The 24,203-nt window shown below is 37.3% G+C and overlaps 1 protein-coding gene across 1 annotated transcript in view; it reads right to left on the bottom strand.

Annotated features, from left to right (window-relative positions):
• Window positions 1-12,877, bottom strand: part of LOC109826348 (probable WRKY transcription factor 12) — a 22,167-nt gene extending 9,290 nt beyond the window's left edge. The window contains exons 1-3 of the mRNA XM_020393372.1: window positions 12,528-12,877; window positions 12,365-12,438; window positions 12,040-12,201 (exon numbers count right to left, since the gene is read on the bottom strand). Coding sequence (XP_020248961.1) covers window positions 12,040-12,201; window positions 12,365-12,438; window positions 12,528-12,743 — 452 coding nt within the window. The 5' untranslated portion in view covers window positions 12,744-12,877. The remainder of the gene's footprint in view (window positions 1-12,039; window positions 12,202-12,364; window positions 12,439-12,527) is intronic.

Below are 24,203 nucleotides of genomic sequence, written 5' to 3'. Positions count from 1 at the left end.
ATGCCATTAAATGAGCACAAATAAAGAAAAAAAATGCTATGAGCCCCAAATGATGGGTTTGTACTCTATTGGGTTAATTACATTTTAAATCCACTTTAAGGGTTGGGGCATATGCTTGCTAAGCCTTGGAACTTAGTCACATTTCCCTTGTGAAATTAGGGCCTAAAACCATTTGTCCCTAGATTATAACATAGGACATTTTAACAAAGTTAATATTGCCCAAACATTTTCAATGGTTTCCACCCAATTAGACGTGACCAGATCAATGTTGATAGTAAATCTATATATTTTAATATAAATAAATGAATAAATAGTATTCATATAGCCGTCATCAAAATTTGGATATATAAGCTTTGTTATTGTTGTATATGTAGATTGTTAAAGTTATAATTCTTAGACTAATTTTAAGTTGTCAAGTATCTTTCTATCCGGAACTTTTATAAAAAAATTCTTTATTTATTGAGCAAACTGACCTTGCAAGGGGAACAAAAGCACCCATCCAAAATGTGACTTTAGTTATGTTAACACTGATTAGAGTAAAACTATATGGAAAATGATAAGTGTACTATAATAGTTAATTCTTATATAACTAGACACAAAGAATTAGGGTATATATGAAATCATAATTTCTCTTTACAATTTATAATAAAATATTCTACTTTTTTGTATGTAAGAGCATGAGAATAGTATAACCTTATGTATAGTTGTCACTGCTCAAACTATAACTACTTGAGAAAGATCTCTTCACACATGTATATACATGAAGATTGAGAGAAGTTAGATCATATTTTCTAATGTGAATATAATGTGAATATATTAACTATTATATTTTAAAGTACACCAAAAATCTAGACTCAGAAACTAATTAATTTTTATAAATCTCCTTAGAAATTCAGGGCTAGCAAGATTCGAACATGGATTGTTCTGATGTCATCTTAAAAACCCAACCACTATATCAAAACTCTAAAATTATGGTGAGGGTTTGAGGGACATAATTTTATCTTCTAACATTCTTAGTCCTCCAACTTGGTAAAAGACATATCTTATTGTTTAATTTTTTAATGTAGGATCACAAATAAATTTAGAACTCTCCATTAATTTTTTAATGAATGTTTAATTTTTAAACTCTTTGTAACCTTGGGTTTGTGTTGATGCACGAGATCTCAACTGAGGATAAGGGTTGATCCTGAGAGCTCATGGTCCCTTGACCTCTTTTGCTGGCCAACCCCTTAACTGCAAAACTACAACACGTCAAAGGGTCTGAGTTAGGATTTCCGGTGGTTCCTCTGACGATCAAGTCCATAGTGAGCTTGAATGGAGAAGAGGTAGGGTTAAAGGGTTTTATAGCTAGAGATTGCTTATCTCTGTGCACCAGACAATGCCTTTATTTATAGCAAGTTTGGAGGAGTAATTGTGTAACTTTGGTCGAGTCCAATCAGACGACTTAGTCGACGGTTACTTTACAGGTGTCGGTTGTAGAGGGGATGACTCACCTATGCATTTAATATGATGCTGACAAGGAATGCATGATGCTGATAAGGTCCGATGATTCATACAGATTTTTAGCTGAAGCAATGATGGTTCTGATCATGCATTCAATATGATGGTGATTGTCTGTCGAAAGGGGATTTGAGGAAAAACTGCCTTTCGACTCCGCTCTGTAAGTGGATCGGCACATGACACTTTTCGTGTTGGTCTTGTGATCGGGTCAATATGTACCACCATTTTATTTGGCCATCTTGGATTCGAAAGTTCTTAGCCCAGCCTCGTAGGGTGTAGAGGAGTAGGGTCAACTCATGTAGTGGCTTCCTGTGAGGATGCCTTTTGGCACGGTCCTCCTTAGGAAGGGTCGAGTATCGATATTGCTTGAGTCCTCCTATCTATGGTGAAGTTGATCTGATGCTTAGTTAGTATGGGGTCAACTCCTGGGGGGGGAGGGGTTAACACCTATCCATTTCTTAGCCTAGTTTGGGATTTTGAGATGCATTTAAGAGGGATCACTAAGGGGTCGCATCTGACGTGATGTTCTGATGTCATGGGAGATCATGTGTTAGCATCGTCTCGTTCTTCGAGCATGGAATGCACACCAATTAGAGGGAGGTGCTTTGGTTCCCAAGCATTCCTTACAATTCTGGTATTGATCTTAGTTGTCTATCAATAACTGGGTCAGCCATAACAATCTTGCCATGTGCCTACCTCCATGCCTATATGTGCGACCAATCTGAGATGTGAGGAAGTTTACTTGCTTCCAAAAACCTCTCGAATCTCCTTCTATAGTGAGCAATTTCTGGCTTGCTGTTGCATTCTTCTCTAGCGATCATTTGATTGATGGCGTCTTTGTCTTCAGTTGTTTGGAACGAGGTTCGGATCAACCACTTTCGAAAGTTCTACTTGAAGTTGTTGACAAGCTTGCTAGTAGGCAATGGTGCTCTCTCACCTCTCGACCTTGACATCGACCTCGACCTCTTCGGTCAAATATTTTATCTTGTCATCTCACTCATGAAGCTCATGCTCGAGATGACTGACGTCTTCCTGGAGTTTGCTGATTCAGATGACTTCTTAATATTCAAACCCTTCAGGCCCTTGATCATGTATATCCTGCATCTCCAAATCCCAACGGCATATTCCCTCGCTCTTTCTCTAGGTTACCAGATCATCCTCCTTGGCAACCAGCTTTAGGCCAACTGCCTCCCAAGCGGCCTTATGAGCTTCTAATTCTTCTTGGAGATTGAGGTAGAGTTTTCGTACATGCTCATATGGAGCAAACAACTCTTGCTCTACCAAGATCCCTTGAACCATGTATTCCTTGAAGGACAAGTGGAGGCCAACATTGGGTATGTTTGAGAGGATCTCATCATCCCGAGGTAAGAAAAACTACTCTAGAGCCTTATTCTAAGCGAGCTAGGACTCTAGTTTTGACTCTCTTCTATCAAGATGCTACATGGGCTCGAATCTGAATTCCTCAGATAGCTCTTTGTCATAGCGGGGGCCAACTCTAGATGAACCCGTCAGCTGCATCTTTAGTTCACCTTATTTATTCATGTCGAGCTTATCAATGTGATGGGGGGAGAATATCATCAAAAATCCTCAGCAGGGAATGTCTCTTCAGCAGCCTCCTCCTTCCTAAGTCGGTGGGCCAACTCAGCAGCCACGTCAGGGCCGCCTCCTTCTCCATTGGGGCCTCAACTAATTCTAGCTCGGCTTCTTAGACCTAGATCCTCTCTCCTCTGGTAGGGGACTCATTGTCAACGTGAACAACATCAGGAGGCGTGGCCTAAGGAGCATCTTGGATTGGAGCGGTAGAAGCTTCGCCCACTACAGCTTCTTGGGTGTGTGGGATTTCGCTTGATAGCTCGCTTGCAATTCCTCTCTGAGCAACAGAGGGTGCATCTGCCTCCATTACGACCTCGGCCTTATCTTTGGGAGCTTTAGTGCTCCCAGAAGGGCCTCGGCTGCCCAACTTCCTCAGCTTTCTTTTATTCTTTTCAGACCTTTCGGCCTAAACGATGGTAGAGCTCAACCTGACCAGCCTAGTCGTGATTTTAGCTACATTGACCTGCACCTTCTTGACCTCCTTGAGGGCCAAATCAGAGCATAGATGCTTCTTTGGTCTCACAAAGGGCCCTCCTCAATATCTGGCTATAAAACACTTTAACTGTACCTCTTCTCCACTCAAACTCATTACTAATTGATCGTCGGAGGAACTAGGAATGATCTTAACTCTGGCCCTCTAATGTGCTATAGTTTTGCAAGACCCTCTCCCTATTAAGGGATCGGCCACCAAAGTAGATCAAGGGATCCCAAGCTCTTAGGATCAACCCTTAATCCCCTATCGGGAGCTCGTGCATCAGCAATTTGCTTAATTGATTATCTTAAAGCATTAAGGCTATACTAATATTAGCACTAAATTATTGATAATACATTTAGGCCATTGTTTTATTTTGTATTTTCCTTATATGATTTTGGCTTATTCTAAAGGCTAAAAGGCCAATTTGGTCCCTGCACCAAGACTTTATACTCAAATTGGTCATTATACTTTATTTTTTTCTCAAATTGGTCTCTGTACTGGAACTTTATATTCAAATTGGTCCCCCTACTTTATTTATTCTCAACTTTGTCCATGTACTGGGGCTTCATACTCAAATTGGTCCCCCTACTTTATTTTAGCTTTCAGCATTTTGTAGTAAACCTCCATTAACTTTCAACATCATACGAAATCCTCTAAGGACTTTCAAAAATCAAATTAAACCTCTAATAAGTTTCAAAATCACACTTTAAATCATTAAAACCCCCCTTATGACCTTTTTATATTTTCAATCTTTATATTTTCGATCTAAAATTAGAAATCTCTTATTTTTTGTAATTCATTTTCCTCTTGTTCTCTCAAGTTAAGAATCCTAATTGTTTTTTTTATTTTGTTAAAATTGTCCTTCAAAAAAATTTTATGTTGTTTTTTGGTTCTAATTTATGGGGTTATCTATAAGATTTTGAAACATATTGGGTTTTTTTGCAATTCTAAAATTTATTGAGGATTTAGTGTGATTGGGGAGTTATTGATGCTATAGTGTGATTTTTAAAGTTATTTACGGTGTAGGGTGATTTTTTTTAATGTTCTTAAAGGGTTTATTGTAATGTTGAAAGTTATTGGCAATTTATTGCAAAATGCTGAAAGTTAAAATAAAGTAGGGGGATCAAATTGAGTATGAAGCCTTAGTACAGTGATCATGTTAAGACAAAATAAAGTATGATGATCAATTTGAATATGATTTACCGGTACAGGGACCAAATGGTTTTTCAGCTAGCCTATTCTAAATATACTAAGTGCTACATGCAAGTATCATTGTAACAAATTGGATAAAGTCTTTGCAGTAAGTGGTAGCAACGAATAGAATCTAATTACATACCTTTACATTCAAATTCGAATTTGGTTTGATCTATCAAATTTGAATTCAACTTCTTGTTGAATAGGTATAAGGCATTCAAATTTGATATGGTTAGTATCTAAATATTCGTTAAAGATTCATAAATTCTTGCTAGCACACTTTGGTTGAGGCATTTGTTTCTTTTCCTTGAGGACAAATCTATGTTGGTAATTTGTTTGTTTTGTTTTTGTTTTACATTTTGCATAACTACATGTTGATTATTATGATATGCCACAACTAAAATTATTAAATTTATACCTTTATAAATTATTAATGTATATATTTATCAATAGCAATATTTATAATGTTATATAACATTAAAAGTTAGTATAATTGAATAATGTAGAAGTAGAATTACTTCATCGCATTACAGATTTTAGTATAATTGAATAATGTAGAAGTAGAATTACTTCATTGCATTACAGATTTTTTTTTTGGGTAAATGAATGAAAATCTTATTCATCACCAAGTATGAGAAGTTTTGTACATATCAAAGATACAAATCAAAAGACTGATTTTAAAAAAATCCAGTCTTCACTATGACAGGTTTTCTATGAACTGTGTCATAAACTGTGGAATTCTATCATTCAAAACTTTTGTATACACACTGATTTTAATTGCACAGAAGAGGATGTCAAGGCTTCTTGGTGCTCTTTGCTGTTGAAAAATCCTAAAATTCCTCTCTTGCCATAACATGTACACTGATACAGACAGTGCAATTCTCTTCAATTTCTTTTTATACCTTCTTCGTCTCAGGTTCCTGTTGAACCAGTTCATAATCAAGACCCATAAGCATGATCTCCAATTGAATTTCATCCATTCCATCACTCTATTCCAGACATTAGCAGAATATTAACACTCAAAAAAGATGTGCTAGCATGTCTCTGCTTGAATTGAACATAAAACACATTGGTTAGAACTTAGCATCCTCATATTGCATAACCTGTCTTGTGTGAGTAATCTAGAGAGGAACGCAAGCCACAATATGAAAGAATGCTTGAGATAATGCCATCCCCCCCCAAATAGTTTCAGATCATTCGAACAAACCTTGCTGCTAGAAGATAGTTCTGTAAACAGAGGAGATACTAACTTTGCCATTAATGCAGCAGCTATTAATAGCATTCATCAAATTAGCCACACTTCCAGTTTTATTCTTCAATATATCTCTTACTTTTAGAAGTTATCTCCATATCCAAGAATCATTTGCTCTTGCCTGAACCTGCCATATATCAATTTATCTCAAGTAATGACCATGAATCCATCTGATCCAAAGGATGTCTTTTTTGAGGTGTATCATCCAAAGCATTTTTGCAACTGTTGAATAATTCCAGTGTTTAGCAGAAAACAAACCCAGACCACCTTGTTTGAAGTCTTGACAAACTGAATTCCAAGAGACCAAATGAAGTTTATGTCCCCATAAAAAATCAGAGCACATACTGTCAATCCTCTCTAGAACTTTAATTGGTAGAATATAGTTGCTAGTCCAAAAAATTTGTATGCCCAAGATAACAAACTTAATTAACTGCAACCTCCTAGCATATGACATGAAGTTTTTACTTTGCCAACTTTGGATTTGGTCAGCTATTTTTTTGATAAGAGGACTGCAATCAAGCCAAGAGAGCCTTCTTGAAACCAGTGGCATACCCAGGTACCTAATAGGTAGTATACCTTCAGAGAAGTTAAGAAGAGCACAGATCTGATGCTTCAAAATATCATCAATCCCACTCATGAAGACAGTGCATTTAGAGGGATTTGGTTCAAGCCCTGAAACTTGACTGAATTCCTTAAGGCACTCCCATAATTTTGATATAAAGTACATTTCTGCTTTACAAAACAAAAGAAGGTCATCTGCAAAAATAAGATGAGTCAAATTCAGATTTGAACATTTTGGATGAAACATGAAGAGCCTATCCTCCTTGAGAGTGTTTAGTTTCCTAGATAAATATTCCATACCAATAACAAACAAGTACGGTGAAATAGGATCTCCTTGTCTAAGCACTCTAGCACCTTGAAAATAACCATGAAGAGAACCATTAATAGAAATGGAGAATTTAGGTGTTGTAATGCATTCCTTCCAGAAAATCATGTTTTCTGGAAATCCCAAGCCTTCCAACATTACTCTGATAAAATCCTAATTAATTGTATCAAATGTTTTTCTCAAATCAATATTCAACATTACTCTAGGGGATGTATACTTCCTGCCATAGTTCTTAACCATTTCGTGTGCCAATAGGATATTGCTAGATATAAGTCTACCCTTAATGAAGACACTTTGGCATCACTAATCAAAGAACCCATAACTTTTTAAATCCTAGAAGCAATGACTTTTGAGATGATTTTATATATGCAATTACAGCATGATATAGGTCTGTAGTCAGAAGCAAAATGAGGATTAAGGATCTTAGGAATCAGAGTAATAGAAGTGGTATTGAATGTACCAAGTAATCTTCCTGAGTTGAAGAACTCCTCAACAGCTTCAAATAAATCATCATTAATAATTTCCCATGTGGCTTTGAAGAAGAAAGCATTATAACCATCAGGTCCTGGGCTTTTATCATTTGACATAGAAAAGATAGCCTTCTTTATTTCCTCTCTTGTTACAGGCAGGCTGAGCATTAACTTTTGATCTGATGTGAGTTGAGGTCCATTTGCAATAACCTCTGAGTTAGGAGTTAAGATAGGAACAGAGTAGGCAAGCAGGTTTTTATAGTATTTAGTAATTTCAGCAATCACCTGGGATTTATCAGTAATTCTGATCCCCTCCTTAGTGTGAAGTGACAAAATTTTATTGAGATGTCTTCTTTTTCTCATGACAGAATGGAATAATTTTGACCCCTTATCCCCTTGCAAACACCAGTTAATATTGGCTTTCTGCTTGAAGAATGAGTATTCGCAATCTAGCAGCCTGTCATACTTCTTAATGCATTCTTTTTCTTTTGCAATTAAGACTGTGCTGAAAAGATTATTACTAAGCTGCCTCTGTATATCCTCTAGCTCTTCCTTTGCTCTGCAAACCTGTTCACTTATGCTCATAAAATGTTTTTCGTTCAAATCTTTTAAAGCATATTTCAGCTTTTTAAGCTTGGTGTGGAAACTGAACATTTTGTAGCCTTTAACACTTTGCTCCCAAATAGATCTAACAGTTGTTAAGTAATCAGAATGCTTCACCTACATATTAAAGAATTTGAATGGTCTTTTACCCTCAATTTCATCATCAGCAATGGAAATTAAAGCAGGAGAATGATCAGAGCATTTAGGCAAGAGATATTCCACCTGACTGGATGTATAAAGAAGTAACCAGTCTTCATTTATTAAGCATCTGTCCAATCTAGACCAGATTCTACTTTCTGCCTCTTGCTTATTTGACCAAGTAAAATAACAGCCAATAGTACTCAAGTTCATCAAATGACTAATATTTATGAAATTTTGAAAATCTTCTGTATCTGTTTCTGATACTGGCAGCCCCCCAATTTTCTCTTCACAACTTGTAATTGCATTAAAGTCTCCTCCAATAATCCATGGGCCAGTTACATTTTGCTTATATTCCAATAGTTTCCTCCAAAGGATTTTCCTGCTTGACATTTGGTTAAGAGCATATACAATTGTGAAAAAACTGGAAAATTTCCCATCTCTTGACTCAATAGATAGAGTGATGAATTGCTCTGATAAGATAACATTCTGAATTATCAAGGACTCATTGTCCCAAAGTATCCAAATTTTGCAGTTTCTAGCTTCATGCATATTTGATATCCAATGCCAGCCTTTTGCAATTTTACTTGCTAGCATATGAAGTTTATTTTCAGGAATCTTGGTTTCCAGGAGAGCTAATAAGGAGAGTTTATGCTCTTGCTAGCATATGAAGTTTATTTTCAGGAATCTTGGTTTCCAGGAGAGCTAATAAGGAGAGTTTATGCTCTTGTATAAAATGCTTAACTATTGAATGCTTAGAGGATTTATTAAATCCTCTAATGTTCTAGATAGCAAAATGCATATTAGTGAGAATTCCCTCCTCTATCTGCACAAGAGGGATTAAGAGTCTACTGTTCAAGTATAGAGAACCGTGAAGGTTGAACTTCTGCAGACACTGCTCCAGCAAGAAAATTAAACTCTTTTGGCTAAAATAGCTCTTTTTATACTAGTGAATCCTGATGCATTAATAACTGGAGATGAGAAGCCTGCCTGCTGTAAGTGAGCATTTGTATTTGGGGATGAGATGTTAGCCTGCTGAGAGCCAGAAGAATACCCAGTCTGTGCATGTTTTCCAACTTGTGCATGTTTTTCAACATCCAGAGTTTCCAGGCTTGATGCTCTAATTAGATTACTTTCATTTTCTAGATTCACCTTAATAGGCTCAGCTTCAGTAACATGCCTAGCAACATCTTGAGAATCTTTTTCAACATGTTTATTAACAGGAACCCAAATCTTCCTCATCTTCCTGCTTCTACATTGTTCAGTATCATGACCAATCTTGCAACATAAAAAACACCATTTTGGTTTAAATTCATATATCACTGGTTGCTTATAACTTTTTCCATCAGGACCTTGGATTGTTAAGTAATCAGGTAATGACTCTTCCATTGGTAATTTTACATCAAGTAACACTCTAGCATAGCTCAATCTCTGCCTAGTGGCCGTGAGCATATCAGTTGAAATTGGCTTACCAATGAGGCTAGCAATTTTACTAATTCCAGTTGAGCTCCATAGATTTAACCTCAAATTGGGAAGTTGAATCCACATAGGATAAAATTGATCTTGCAACCTATCTATATCAGTGTCTATACTCCAAGGTTTTAGCATCAATGGTCTGGAACCAAAGAACCATGGACCTGCCTCAAGCACTTCTTTCATTTGTTTCTCTGTTTGAAAATCAAACAGGAATAATCCTTGTTTGATTAAGGAAACCTTAGGTATAGAGATTTTACCCCAAAGATTGTTAACATAGGCTTCCATTGCTTTGAATTTTACGTTCAAACCAATAACATGCCCAATTAAGGCATTTTTCCAAAGTTCTTCTCCCTCCTTCCACTCATTATTAGAGAACAAGACTGTGTTATGATGTGTAGATGGCAAGAATTTTAGGGGTAATCCATTTCCTGATTTCCTATTATCAGTGAAGAGACTTACAAAAGATTTAGATTCTTTAACCTCATTGATTTCCTCATTTTTCAGCCCTTTAATCTGATCACAAACATCATCATCCTTGATTAAATCAGATACAGGATGGTGACTTATAGCATTTTCCTCATTTAGAATATTTCCTGAATTCATAGGATTAACTCCTGTATCTTTCTTCGATGAAACAGTAGACTTATCGGATAACATTTCAGGAATCTTAGTGGATGATCCAGGAACTCTTGCAGAATTTGAAGAAGAACTCTGAAGAATGGGAAAATCAGAAGAGATTACCTCAAGATCAACTTCCTCCGCCCATGAAATCCTACGAGATTTGCTGTCTTCACTAGAATTGAGCAGTCGAGCTTGAATTCCATTCACTCGAGAAGAATCCAAAGGATGCTGCGAATTAACAAAAAAAATCAGAGGATCTGAGTATTTCCTCCATTGATTTCTTCATCTTTTCCCCTTTTGGACCAGTTGATCCCATTATACTAAAATCTTCATCATCTCCCTCCAAAAAAGTATCAGTGTTCCCCTTTTGGACCAGTTGATCCCATTATACTAAAATCTTCATCATCTCCCTCCAAAAAAGTATCAGTGTGATCTTCGGAGACTAGGAGATTGGAGTATACTAAAATCTTCATCATCTCCCTCCAAAAAAGTATCAGTGTGATCTTCGGAGACTAGGAGATTGGAGCTTGAATACCTCAAACCAATTTTCAGAATCTTCCTTCCGCTAGCTTTCTTCTTCCTCGCCATTAATTTCCAGGCAGGGGCGCAAGATAGCCGTCAGATCGCCAAACTATCGTACGCCTTCAGACATCCCACCAAAACTTTTGCATTACAGATTTTAGATCTATATAAATTCATTTTCTAGCAAATTTGTTTTAGAAACTTAAAAATATAACCTTAATTAAAATTAGAATAAAAATTTATTTGTTATAGATATTTTGTTATGATATATGTCGACATGATGAATGTTTCTAGTGCAACTTTAAAGGATAAATAGCTATGATAAATTAAATTTAGAGGAATAAAATGTAAAGCATAAATAAATATTTAATAATCAACCACATCGAATAAACCTCTAGTTAAATACTATTCATTTGTGAGTCAAATTCTAAAATTATTCTTTTACTATTAATAAACTACCAAATCTAATATGACCAAATATTTGGATGAATAATAATTGAACAGTTTAATACTTATGTTCATTTGCACCTCTATTTCCAGTGCCAATAAACTGGAAGCTGAACTCCCGCTAATGTTGCCTTTACTTTTTGACGTAAAGAAGTTCCAAACTAAGTGATAGAAAAGAAGAAGATACATCCTTTTTCATTGCAATCTTGATGTGGAAATACCACTTTCTAAACAAAGCATCCACTAATATCTTAGAATGATCGTGATTCATCTTAATAGTTTTTTTAATTTTGAGGAAAATTCGTTCTTAATGTTAATTTATAGTGTAATGTAAACTAACAATATTGTAAGAAAATTGTAATTAATCATTTCCATTTTCTCTCAAATTGTCTGATGATCGACAATTATATATGATTTAAAAAAAATATGTCTCTACTGTATAGCTGATGACTGAAGGAATCCAGCTGATCCAAATAAGGTAAGTCTTTCCTTGTTTTAGCGCATTTGTCAATTAGTGCTCCTAATTTTATTTTTGAATTTTTTTTCAAAAAACAGAGAAAGAAAGAATATAAAAGTTCAAATAGTTTGACAATTTTGTAATACAAATCAGTTAGTCTTAGATCCAATCTATCGCATGCCTATCCCTCAACCAGGAAAAGCCTGCAAAAATATTGCATGTGGGAAACAAACAAAAATACCACCAGTAAACTAGATTCCCTGATGAATGATAATGAAGGGAGGACTAAAGAGTGCATGTGAGGACAATATCACAAATAAGAACAAGTGATCAAGAAAGAAACAAAAATAAACATAAACATTTGTATATTAGGGTTTGAATAAAGAAGGTACTAATTTATATTACCTTGGGTGGAGACTATTCTTAACAATCTTCTGCCCATATTTTCTCCATTTGTATCCATCATCTAATACATCTACATCACTCCTTGTTTGAAAACAGAACCTTGGCTCTCTCATCTTCCTCCTCACCTTCGTCTTCCCCTTCTCCGGCCCAGACCTCTTCCACCTAAGCCATCAACAGAATCCCATATCAGACAATGAAAGAGACAAAGTTACCCTTCATAATACCATAACTCCTAATTACGGTAAAAATTTAGGGTTACAGTTTTATGTTCTAACATACTCTGATGCTAAAATAAGACTTTATAGTTTTATGTTGTGATACTTACCATGAACTGCTACCTCCATCTCTACCGGCTGACAGATCTTGATCGATACCAGCTTTAGGATCTGAAATCCTCATCTGATTGTACGAATCTATATCAATATATATACCAAACTAATCACAGTAGTATTAATCAAATTCTCAAGCATTACTATATTATTATATACCTTTTCATTGGACCAAGTCCTGGAGTTAGGGTTACAAGCATTTGCCAGAGCCTGATGACCATCAAAAGGAATCAAAGTATCCTCTTTAGATGCCACTGTGAAACTGAACAGACCTTCATGATTCACTTCAGGCTGATGCTGTCGAAATTCCAGGTTCGACAGCGAAGGGAGCTCAAGAACATAACAGCGAGAAGTCGGTCCTCCTCGCCCTTCCATCAAGAAAATTTAGATAATTTATTAAAGAGACGGCTAATTCTTTGAACTAGAGCCCTTTAAAGATTTCTTATCAACAGAGGAGGAAGGGAGAAGTTAGGGTTTTCGAGAAAGCATTTGTGGACAGGCAGAAGGTGGTTGAGTGCTCGAGGATCTTCGGATATTATCCGCCTTTTGTCATTTATGGAGGACAGTCACAGAGTGAGTAGTGGCCGTGTGTGAATATGATTAGAGATTAGTTTGGACGCAATAGCTAATTGCAAAATTAAGCATGATATAATTCTTTTCATGAATAGTAAGTTACCTTGTTTGTTAATAGTTTGGGGAATATGATAGATGCGTGTCAGAAAAATATAGTTGAAATACTTAATATATAGATGTATATACATATACACTAAACCCATCAAATTCTTTTTTTTTTGGTCAATGAAAATTTTTAATTCATTCACCACATATGAAAATAGATTTTGCAGTTATATACAGTGCAGATGTTATTTATGTGATGGTAAGGATGTATTGTGTCTGTCTGAGTTGTAATGAGTAGCATAGGATATGTCATATAACTGATACATGTTGAATATAACTAATTAAAGTTAACTACTAAAAAAACTAACCTGAGAAAAGTTCTTAACAAATTAAGTACTTTTTCCAGAGTCAATTAAATGGAAAAATATGTCAATTCCTACTGCAATAATATAGAATAAATAAAACATATATAATAACAAGAAAAACTAGATATATCACTATAAGGTGGGATACTAATTTTCATGTACCTAATGTTATCCGCACATGGTACTGATTTCTTAGCGAGTTAGCGCTAATAAAAGGCGATTATGAAGTTTGTGGTGTGCTTAATTTAAACATTTATTTTAAATATTAATCTATCAAATCTTAATAATGTTGTATGAATAGCTATTTAAGGTACATTGGAACAATTTTTGCAACTCCATATATAGATAATGTGTATTGTTCATAATTCCACCTTTAGCGTTACTCAAAAACTAATCCTAACATTCACTATCTTTCTCCCATTGAGACAAATATGAGGTTAAGAAGATTTGAATGATTAAAGTTCAATGGATATTTTTTCATGTAACAAGAAATATGCTTATCTAAGGAAGACTTAATATCAGGAAAACCCCCTTAACTTTGGATGACTATTATAAAACATCCCTTAATTTTCAAAATATTAGAAAACCCCCATTATGTTTAGGGGTTATCAGAAAACCCCGTTTAACTTTAAGGTTTTATCGCAAAAACCCCCTAATGGTGGTATCCCTTATTATCCCAGGTTTTAACGAACAGAAACACTCCCCAGTAGAGATTTCACCCCCGCGTGATAAAATAAATTTAAATTTTAGTTTTACATATTAATCTAATTTCTTGCAGAAAAACTTGCCAACTAAAAATCACTACATGGGGTACTCTTGTCCACTGATAATTTAGGATAATGAGGAATAACACCATTGTGAGGTTTTTTTGATGAAACCATAAAGTTAAAGGGGATTTTCTGATAACCCCTAAAACTTAAGAAAGGTTAAGAAGGGTTTTTTGATATTTTAAAAGTTAATGGTGTTTTGTGATAGTCTTCCAAAGTTAAAGGGAGGTTTTCTGATATAAGCCTTTAGGGAACTGGCATAAATTGACTTTGAGCTCGCAAAAAGCTACCAGCATGATGACATTAAGTTCTTTTTCATAAAAAAAAAAGTCTGCAATCTGGCTTGTCTTATTCAATCATTACAGAACCGATGCACAGTGGAACTGGAACCGCAAATGCATGCTATATAGGACATGAAGCACAAGAGCCATACTGCTTCAGATGAGCACTGGGTCACACCTATATGTGGAGGGTTCTGTACTCTATATAGGACATTAAAGTTTTGGAAGTTATAATGTAAATCCCCAGTAGGGCCAAAACCCTTATGAAAAGGTTATCATTAATCCAGGTGATTAAACTTGGAGATTCATGAATATTCGAAATAATTAGAAAGAGTACATATTGAATTTAAATAGTAAGTTGTCGCATACCTTTCTGGACTAAGTTGGTTTTCAACCAATAGATGTTTATAGATCATTTAATTTCATGAGAGGTCTGATTACTCTCCTTGCAAGAGGTGGTATCAAGTCCAAATTATGATGATAAAGTGATTATGACCTATTTAATAAAAGGGTGGTGTTTAATAATGCAAATGTTGGGGAGGATTCGTCCTATCGACAACCGTCAAATGAACCCTCTCGCGGAACGTACCCTCCGGATCTTGTGTTGAAAGAAGGCAAGAAGAAATCACAAATAAAAGAAAACTTTTTTTTTTTCATTTACCAAAAAAAAAAAAAAAACTTTACAAGGAAAAAAACATAGAAAAGAGAGCACCAAAATTTTAACGAGGTTCGGCAACTTGCCTACGTCCTCGGAAGCCACACCAAAAACTGCTTTAAATATTGAAGAAGATTACAAAAGCTTGCAAAGAGATGATCTCAATCTCCTCGAGATCTCTCTGTTCAAAACAACGTTCTCTCAAAAAATTGCTCAAGAAAATCGCTACAGGAATCGGGAGAATTTCTCTCTGGAAAAACTCGCTACAGGAGTCGGCGGAAAAATTTTCGGCTAAAGATCGCGACCAAAGTTCCTTATTTATAGGGAAACCCTAGGTCAAAAAAGGTAGATTCCAATCTGTCTTTTTCTGTGAGTTCGCCTGACTGCGAAGCTCTCTTGACTGTGAAGCTCGCCAGTATGACTTATGTTCGCTTGAGCATAGTCAAGCTTGCCTGAACTGCTTCGCCTGCACTTGAAGCTTGCATGCACTTGGAGCTTGCCTAAACTGCTTCGCCTGCACTTGGAGCTCGCCTGATCTTCCAAGTTCGCCTGAACTTCCAAAGCTCGCCTGATCTTTCAAGTTCTCCTGAACTATCAAGTTCACCTGAACTTCTTAACTTAGAGAAATCTTTGCTTTGCATGCTTGTTCTAAGGTTTGGGTCTACACCCAAAATAAAAAATCTCTCACTTAGAGACCAAACCTCCGTCAACAAGCTCTCTTCAACTTAGCAAGCACCTTCTCCTACCCGGAGAATCTCTTTCTTTAATTTAATATCTTTCTCATAGTGTGGCTCCTCCCTCATCTCCTACGCATGAAGACCAACTGAAGTTGCGCACAACTCTAGTTTCCGAATGGTCATCGCCTTTGTCAACATATCTACAGGATTTTGGCTCTCCAAAATCTTCTCTAATAGTAATTTTGCATCCTCTATCAGTGAGCATATAAAATGGTAACGTACATCGATGTGCTTCATTCTGACATGATATACTGGGTTCTTGGCAAGGTGTATAGCACTCTGGCTATCACAATAAAGAACTCTATTCCTCCACTTTAGACCCAACTCTTTCAGACATCCGGTTAACCAAATCATCTCCTTGTTAGCTTCAGTCAGTGCAACATACTCTGCCTCAGTCGTGGACAACATCACTATCTTCTGCAAATGTGAGACCCAGCTCACTACTGTTGACCCTAAGATATAAACATACCACGTGGTACTTCTCCTCGTATCATGATCATCAGCGAAATCTGCATCCAAGTATCTCTACAGTGTCAACTCCTTTCTCCCAAAACACAATGGAATATCCGTAGTCCCTCTTAAGTAGCGTAATATCCACTTCACGGCCTCCCAATGCTGCTTCCCTGGGTTTCTTACAAACCTGCTCATAACTCCCACTGCATGGGCGATATCCGGCCTCGTGCAAACCATCACATACGTTAGACTATAATTGTACCACTGTCTTAGAGCATGTTTCAAACCATATAAGCTCTTCTTGAGCCTACACACCATCTCTTCTTTACCTTCTTCAATGAAGCCAACAGGTTGCTTCATATATATTTTTCATCCAAGTCACCATGAAGAAAGGCAATCTTCATATCGAATGGTTGTAAGCTTCACAATGGGGGAAAATATCTCCGTATAATCCACTCCTTTCCACTGTTAGAATCCTTTCACAACTAATCTGGCCTTGTATCTCTTTCTTCCATCGCTCTCCTGCTTGACCCGGTAAATCCACTTGTTATGTAAGGTTTTCTTCTGTGTAGGTAGCTGGACTAACTCTTATGTCTCATTCGAGTGGAGAGAATCCATCTCTTCTTGCATCGCATGCTCCCACTACTGAGATTCACTCACTTGTATAGCCTCCTCATAGCACTTCGATTCTCCGCTATTTGTCAAAAGTAAATAATCTAGTGATGAGAGATATCCAGGATTCGGTTTGAGTACCCTGGATGACCTCCTAAGCTCCTCGCCCTAGGTAGTCTTCTCTACACCCGGAGTCTCCTCCGTTCTTTGGTCAGAATTGACATTATCTCCCCCATCTAGAAGTTCCTCCAAATTCATGTACTCAGTTGTACCTGCATCCTTAGTGCTGCTTCCACTTCTTTGGTTATCCTTGGTATTTTTCCTATCCTCGTATATAACCTCTTCATTGAATATGACGTCTCGGCTCCTGATGATTTTCTTATTCTTCTCATCTTACAAACGATATCTGAACTCATCAATGTTGCATCCAATGAATGTACACTTCTGTGACTTAGCTTCTAGCTTGTCCCTAACATGGTCACCGATATGAACATATGACATGCAACCAAAGACTCTCAAGTGTGAGAGATTAACCTTCTTGCCACTCCAAACCTCTTCTGGAATCCTAAAGTCTAGTGGGACTGAAGACCTGCATGTAGACGCATGCTCCTTACACGCTCTGTTAATGTTCTGTTCATTCTCTTTATAACACCATTCTATTGCGGTGTTCTTGGAGTAGTCCTCTCTAAACGAATCCTATTCAGAGGAAAAAACTTCTTGAACTCCTCGAGCTCATATTCTCCACCATCGTCTAATCTCAGACACTTCACTTTCAGATCTATCTCATTCTTCACCATGGCTTTCCACTTCTTGAAGATTCCAAATACCTCTGACTTGTGCTTCATGAAGTATACCCACACATTTCTTGAGTGATCATCAATAAAGGTGATATAGTATGCCGAACCGCTAAGAGAACACATATTAGCTGGACCCCATACGTCTATATGAACAAGCTCTTGCTTGTGAGCTTCAGGTGGTATTCCACTCTTCTGAAAGATGACCCTCTTCTGCTTCCCGTAGATGTAGTCTTCGCAAATACCAACTTTAACTGAATTGATGCCGGTTAGCTTTCCTTTAGAGTGTAGGATCTTCATACCCATCTCGTTCATGTGTCCTAACCTATTGTGCCACAGATCTGCACTCTCATTGCCAGCTGCAATTGTGAGGGTGTCACTCGCATGTGAAGTTAGATAGAGTGTTCCGGCCTTGTTGCTACTGGCAACCACCATAGTACTATTGGAGTTTTTCCATGAATTCCCAGTAAATATTATAACATAGCCTTCTGCTCTAAGCTAGCCAACCGAAACAAGATTCCTCTTTAGTTTCGGTACATGTCTGACATTCTTCAGATTCCACTTAGAGCCTTTCATCTGTATCTGCATGTCACCTCTTCCAACAATACTACAAGGCTTGTTGTCCCCCAAGTACACTTTCCTAAAGTCCCCTTCTACATAGTTATGAAGAAGCTTCCTATTAATAGTGCCATGGAATGAGGCTCCCGCATTAATAACCAATGTATTAGAATCACTGTCCATACCAAGGATCAAGGTATCTTACACAAGATGAGCCTCCTGCTCACTTGCATCCTTCTTTGGTGCTTTATAGACTAAAGACATATGGACCTCCTGACCGTAATTCTAACATTTCCCTTTGATAGGCCTCACCTTCGAGTTCGACCTTTTCTTCTTTGACTTTGATCAATTTCTGTTCTGGTTACCCTTATTTTGGCTTCGACCTCTCTGCTCAAGATTTAGGATTGAACCTGAACCATCTGATTCAGACGATTTTCTTCTAACCTCCTTGGATAGAATCATGCTGACAACCTCTCTCAGCTTTAACTTCTTCTTCCTTGCCAAGTTACTAATTGTGGTCACACAACCTGCTTAACTATATGACAGCTACAATAGTATCTGTAGGGTCTATACTTCATCATCAAACGTGATGTCGATGGAGATAAGTTGATCAACAATCATGTTGAATTCACTGAGATGCATCGTGAAGGAACATCCTTCTGTCATCTTGAGGTTGAAGTGCGTTTTGACGAGATGCAATTTGTTTGTAGCTAACGGTTGCTCGTACATCTTCACGAATACTTCCATAAGCCCCACCGTCATCTTCTACTTCAATATATTATGGTTGACTATTTTTGCAAGCAACAATCGGATCTACCTTAGAGCCATTCGATCCAATATTTCCCAGTCCTCGTCGGTCTCATCCTTCTTCTTTTCTTTTGCTTTACCCATCAACGTATGGTAAAGATCCTTCTGGTACAGATAATCCTCCATCTGTGACTTCTAGTAGCCAAACTCTGATCCGTCAAACTTCTTAATCTTTGATTTGACTTCTTCTGCCATAGTTCTCACACAGATCTAATCCGAATGATGCTCTGATACCAGTTATTGGGGAGGATTCCTCCTATCGACAACCTGTTAAATAAACCCTTTCGCAGAACGTGTCCTCCAAATCTTGTGTTGAAAGAAGGCAAAAAGAAATCATAGCAAATAAAAGAAAACTTTGCAAGGGAAAAAAATAGAAGAGAGAACACCAAAATTTTAACGAGGTTTGGTAACTTACCTATGTCCTCGGAAGCCACACCAGAAACTTCTTTAATTATTGAAGAGGATTACAAATGCTTGCAAAGAGATGATCTCAATCTTCCTGAGATCTCTCTATTCAAAAGTACGTTCTCTCAAAAAATCGATCAAGAAAACCGCTACAGGAATCAGGATAATTTGTCTATGGAAAAACTCGTTATAGGAGTCGGCGAAAAAATTCTTGGCTGTAAATCGTGACTAGGGTTCCCTATTTATAGGGAAACCCTACGTCAAAAAAGGCATATTCCAATCTATCTTTTTCTGTGAGTTCGCCTGACTATGAATCTCGCCTGACTGCGAAGGCTCACCTGACTCCGAAGCTCGCCAGTATGACTTATGTTCGCCTGAACATAGTCAAGCTCGCCTGAAATGCTTCGCCTGCACTTGGAGTTCACCTAAACCTCTAAAGCTCATCTAAACTTCTAAGTTCGCCTGAACTTCCAAAGCTCGTTTGATCTTCCAAGTTTGCCTGAACTATCAAGTTCGCCTAAACTTCTTAACTTAGAGAAATCTTTACTTTGCATGCTTGTTCTAAGGTTTGGGTCTATAACCGAAACCAACAGCAAATGGATTCAACACCGAGTCTGAATTACTTGGCAAACAATTCTCATCAAATCCATTAGAAATAGATCTCTAAAATAAGGATATAGATAGAAACTAGTGTTATGATAAGATTTTTATTTCTATATATCAGTTGTAACCATAATTGTAACAATTGAGACTTGATATAAACGTGATAATTGAAGGAAAATTCTAAGAAGAAACCCTTCTCATCTTCTTCATCCCCCACCCCCACCCCCACCCCACCGTGTAAAACTCTCTTCCTCTTCATATATATATTCCAATCTTACATGGCATCGGAGACTCTTGGCTAGCACCACATTTTCATCTCGAATCTAATCATGACATCTTCAACATCAGACACATCTGAAACATCATCACTAACATGCCAAATTAATATGCCCTCACTAAAAAATATGCCTCACTCCGTTCCACATATCAAATTAAATCAAGATAATTATCTATTAGAACTAGGATGCAAGCCTAGAGGTGGGGTGAATAGGATTGCTATAATTTTTTGATTAAACTCAGATATGTAGCGTAAATAAAATATGTCAAATACTAAGAGCAACCAACACGGGAGCACATGAGATTTTTATAATTATTTGTGTCAAAATCTTACATCTACTCTTCTTTCTCATGAATGACCTTCTTCACTACAACCGAGGTTTATATGAATCACAATCTGATTCATTAGGCTTTACAAATAGGACCCTGAAATCGAAATCAGTCGAGATACTCAACTCCTCGTAATGACTATAAGAAACCTAGACCTAGCTAGCCACCTCAATTCACCTGGCTTGAGTACAATAATCCTCTATTACCTCCGCTTAAGTATGCCGTTAAGCTTACAAGTTTGAAAAATAAAACCAACCCAAAAATAATTAACGCACAATTAAAAAGATCTTAAGACCTTTAGATAGATTGCTCTCCAAAAACGTTGATGTTGAAGATCTATAAAGAAGTGATGTTGTAGTTGAATGTAAAGGACACTTCTCTTTACTGAAACAGTCCTCTGATGCTGAGCACGACGAGAAGAAGTTGAAGGAGACTCTAGGGGTAAAATCTCAAAACAAATTCTCTCTCAAACCTCTAGAAAAGATCTATCTAGAAAAGATCTATCTTATTTTGTTATTCTCTTTGTTGTTTAATATGATCTCTATCTCCTCTTAAATAGGTCTTGATAGGATTGGAAAAATAATCTGGATCAGAGTCCAAATAGGAGATCAAACGGGTTGAAGTAACTCTAAAAATTTATCAGCACATCGCAAACATCGATGGTTGTTCACAATCATTGACGGTTGATGCTGATTATTGATGGTTGACTGTAGTCCATCAATTATGCAAATTATAATTTCTAGAATTCATCGATTGTTTATTGTAGCCCATCAATCGTCCTCTTGATCATCGATGGTTGACTGTAAACCATCGATGGTTCAATTTCTGATTTCTATTTCCCCAGCTATTGACTATAGTCCATCGATGAGTTGACATGGCCACCAATGGTGCCCCATAACTATTGATGGTTCCATGTAACCATTGATGGTGCCTCGTGACTATTGATGGTTCAATGTTGAAATTCCTTGTTGGTGTTGATTTTTACATTATTTTGAACCGAAATTTGTTCATACCTATTTATTCCTAAAATATATTATCTTACAAACTGATCAGTAGCAAATAAGAGTTTTTATTAATCAAACAAGAGATATTGCACGAACAACATTATTGTCTAAGCATTATTCTAACAATCTCCCTCTTTTGATAATAACTGCCACACCTCACTTCCCAAAATACCCGGGAATCAGAACGTGAACAAGCACGCGACGTATTAGATTAAGGAGAATAAATAAAAATAAACATTTCTCCTCAACCTAATATGCTAAGCGTCAAGAAATAAATACAAATGCATAAGTTACCGATCACAGATAGCAAGAATATAATGAACAACTCAGAATGGAAAAGAGACATATTACAAATAGAATATCATCCGAGACACAGAGTTTGGGTCAAACATGCCCTTATTATAAAACGATCCAACTAGGAATAAAAATACATAGTTCATAATAGAAGAAAGTACTGCTAAAAATAATAAATTCATCATCAACTAAAGAAAAGTACGGTAAAAGAGTTCTAATGTTCCACAACTACTACAAAAGAAAACCACTACGCTTCAGCTTATTCTTCTACTCCCTCGGAAAGACACTCCGGCTGGACATACACCGGCTTTGCTGTATCATCAAACTGGACCTGTTCGTCCCCTAAGTCTGACGCACACCAGAGAAAGCAGGTGTACGTCAACGTGCATGGCACACGGCAAGATCCTACATAGAAAAATGAAACGATCGTATGACCTATGCTATGATAGTAATAATACCAGTAGGAAAGATAATGATACATACAACTGGAAATCTAATAAATCAGGAGGTAATCCTCACCTAAATATGATAACATACATCTATATGAATACAGTATCGGGGTCGAATACTAACCATCCTAAAACTCACTGGTCCATATCTCACACAGAGTCATCGCTCATATTATCAGATAGCTGACTGTTCACAAATCCCCTACGTGCATCCAATACCGCTACACGAATCGGTCAGAGGACTACACCCAATCTGATTTCGGTCTGGTCCGAACTCAAGTAGAACTCGGGCGACTACACAAAGTCACTGACTAAAGTGACTACACGAATTCACTTTAGCCCAGCAAACCAACCCCTGTGACTACACGAATTCACAGGCGCGAGCCTAGAAGATACATCAACAGTCACATCCGACCATATGAACAAGGACTTTCCCATCCCAACTCTTCTTGTTTTTCTAAGTTAACAATCATAATCCTTATTAAACTTGGGTTCACTACCTAAACTCAGTCAATACACTCACACATGTCACTAAGTCTGTTCATGACGCACAAGGCCACTAAGTCATGAACTGCTAAAGTTCTCATTCACAACAATGAGATAATAATAACACTAATTTCATGCAACCACATCATAGCATGTTGAATATATTAACATAAAGATCGTAAGACATGAATAATAGCTACGAACAAATACGGAATGTATGAACCGTGTCTACAACAACATAAATACACACATAAACAGATCTCGTTAATATCTCACTCCTGGGGTGTCCAAACTTCTCATGCAAGTTATCTGTAATTATGTAATCTCTAACATAATAATGCGGTAAAAGAAAACTAGAAACCGATATCATTTTGCACATGAAATGTCGCGCTCTACGACTATCAATTATATTATCATAATGAATTTAAAAAAAATAAATATTCCTTTTTTTCCAAATAATTTCTTTAAAAATTATTTCTCATCATAACCATTTTAAAATAATCTTTTAAAATATATATATAAATTTATAAATTACATTTGTTTTATTTCTTTTCAATAATATCTCAAAAATCTAATAATGACACGTAGCTCATCATTTCATGTTCGTTCATTCTTAGATATAACTACATTAAAATATCTCATTATTAAAATACTATTTAAAAATAATCATCAACAATCCATACCAAATAATCACAATATACATATTATCAACATTATCATATTTAACTAACCAAAATAATTGCTAATAAATGTAAAAAATAACTAACTGAGAGGCAAGATCTTGCCTCTGGTACGTCGAACAAGTCGACGTCGACTACGCGGGTCGGATCTAGCGCGGTGGAGCGCGGCGTCGGCTAGGGCGCTAACAGGAGAGGCTGGGATCTCGACGGGATGAGGGCGATGGTTGGATCTGAAGGAGACACGCGAGTGGGGATGGAGGTCGTTGGTCTGTTCAGGAGGATGGCGAGGATAAGGGGTGGCTGAAGGGTTGACAATGGCGAGGGATAAGCGGGTTGAAGGCTAGCCGCTGAGGGTGGGTCTGAGATGGGGGCGCGGTGGGTGACGGGGCTGAGGGGTTGCTGGTCGTGGCGTGAGGCGAAGGAGAGGAGCAGAAGGGCTGGTAGCGGTGGTTGAGGGCATTGGTGCTGGCAGCGCTCGGGGCGGCGAGATGGCGCGACGGGTTTGGATCCTGGGCGGCTGTCGAATCTGGTGCGGGGGGCTTACGGGTGTGGCTATGGGCTGTGCGACGGTGGTGAGTGGGTGGACACGCGTCGACGAGGAGGAGGCCGACGGTGCTGGCATTGGTGGAACTCGTTGGCGACTAGGGGAGGCACTTATGCT

This window comes from Asparagus officinalis, chromosome 10, assembly GCF_001876935.1.
Source record: "Asparagus officinalis chromosome 10, Aspof.V1, whole genome shotgun sequence".
Classification (NCBI taxonomy): domain Eukaryota; kingdom Viridiplantae; phylum Streptophyta; class Magnoliopsida; order Asparagales; family Asparagaceae; genus Asparagus; species Asparagus officinalis.
This window is presented reverse-complemented; position numbering and strand designations above follow the sequence as displayed.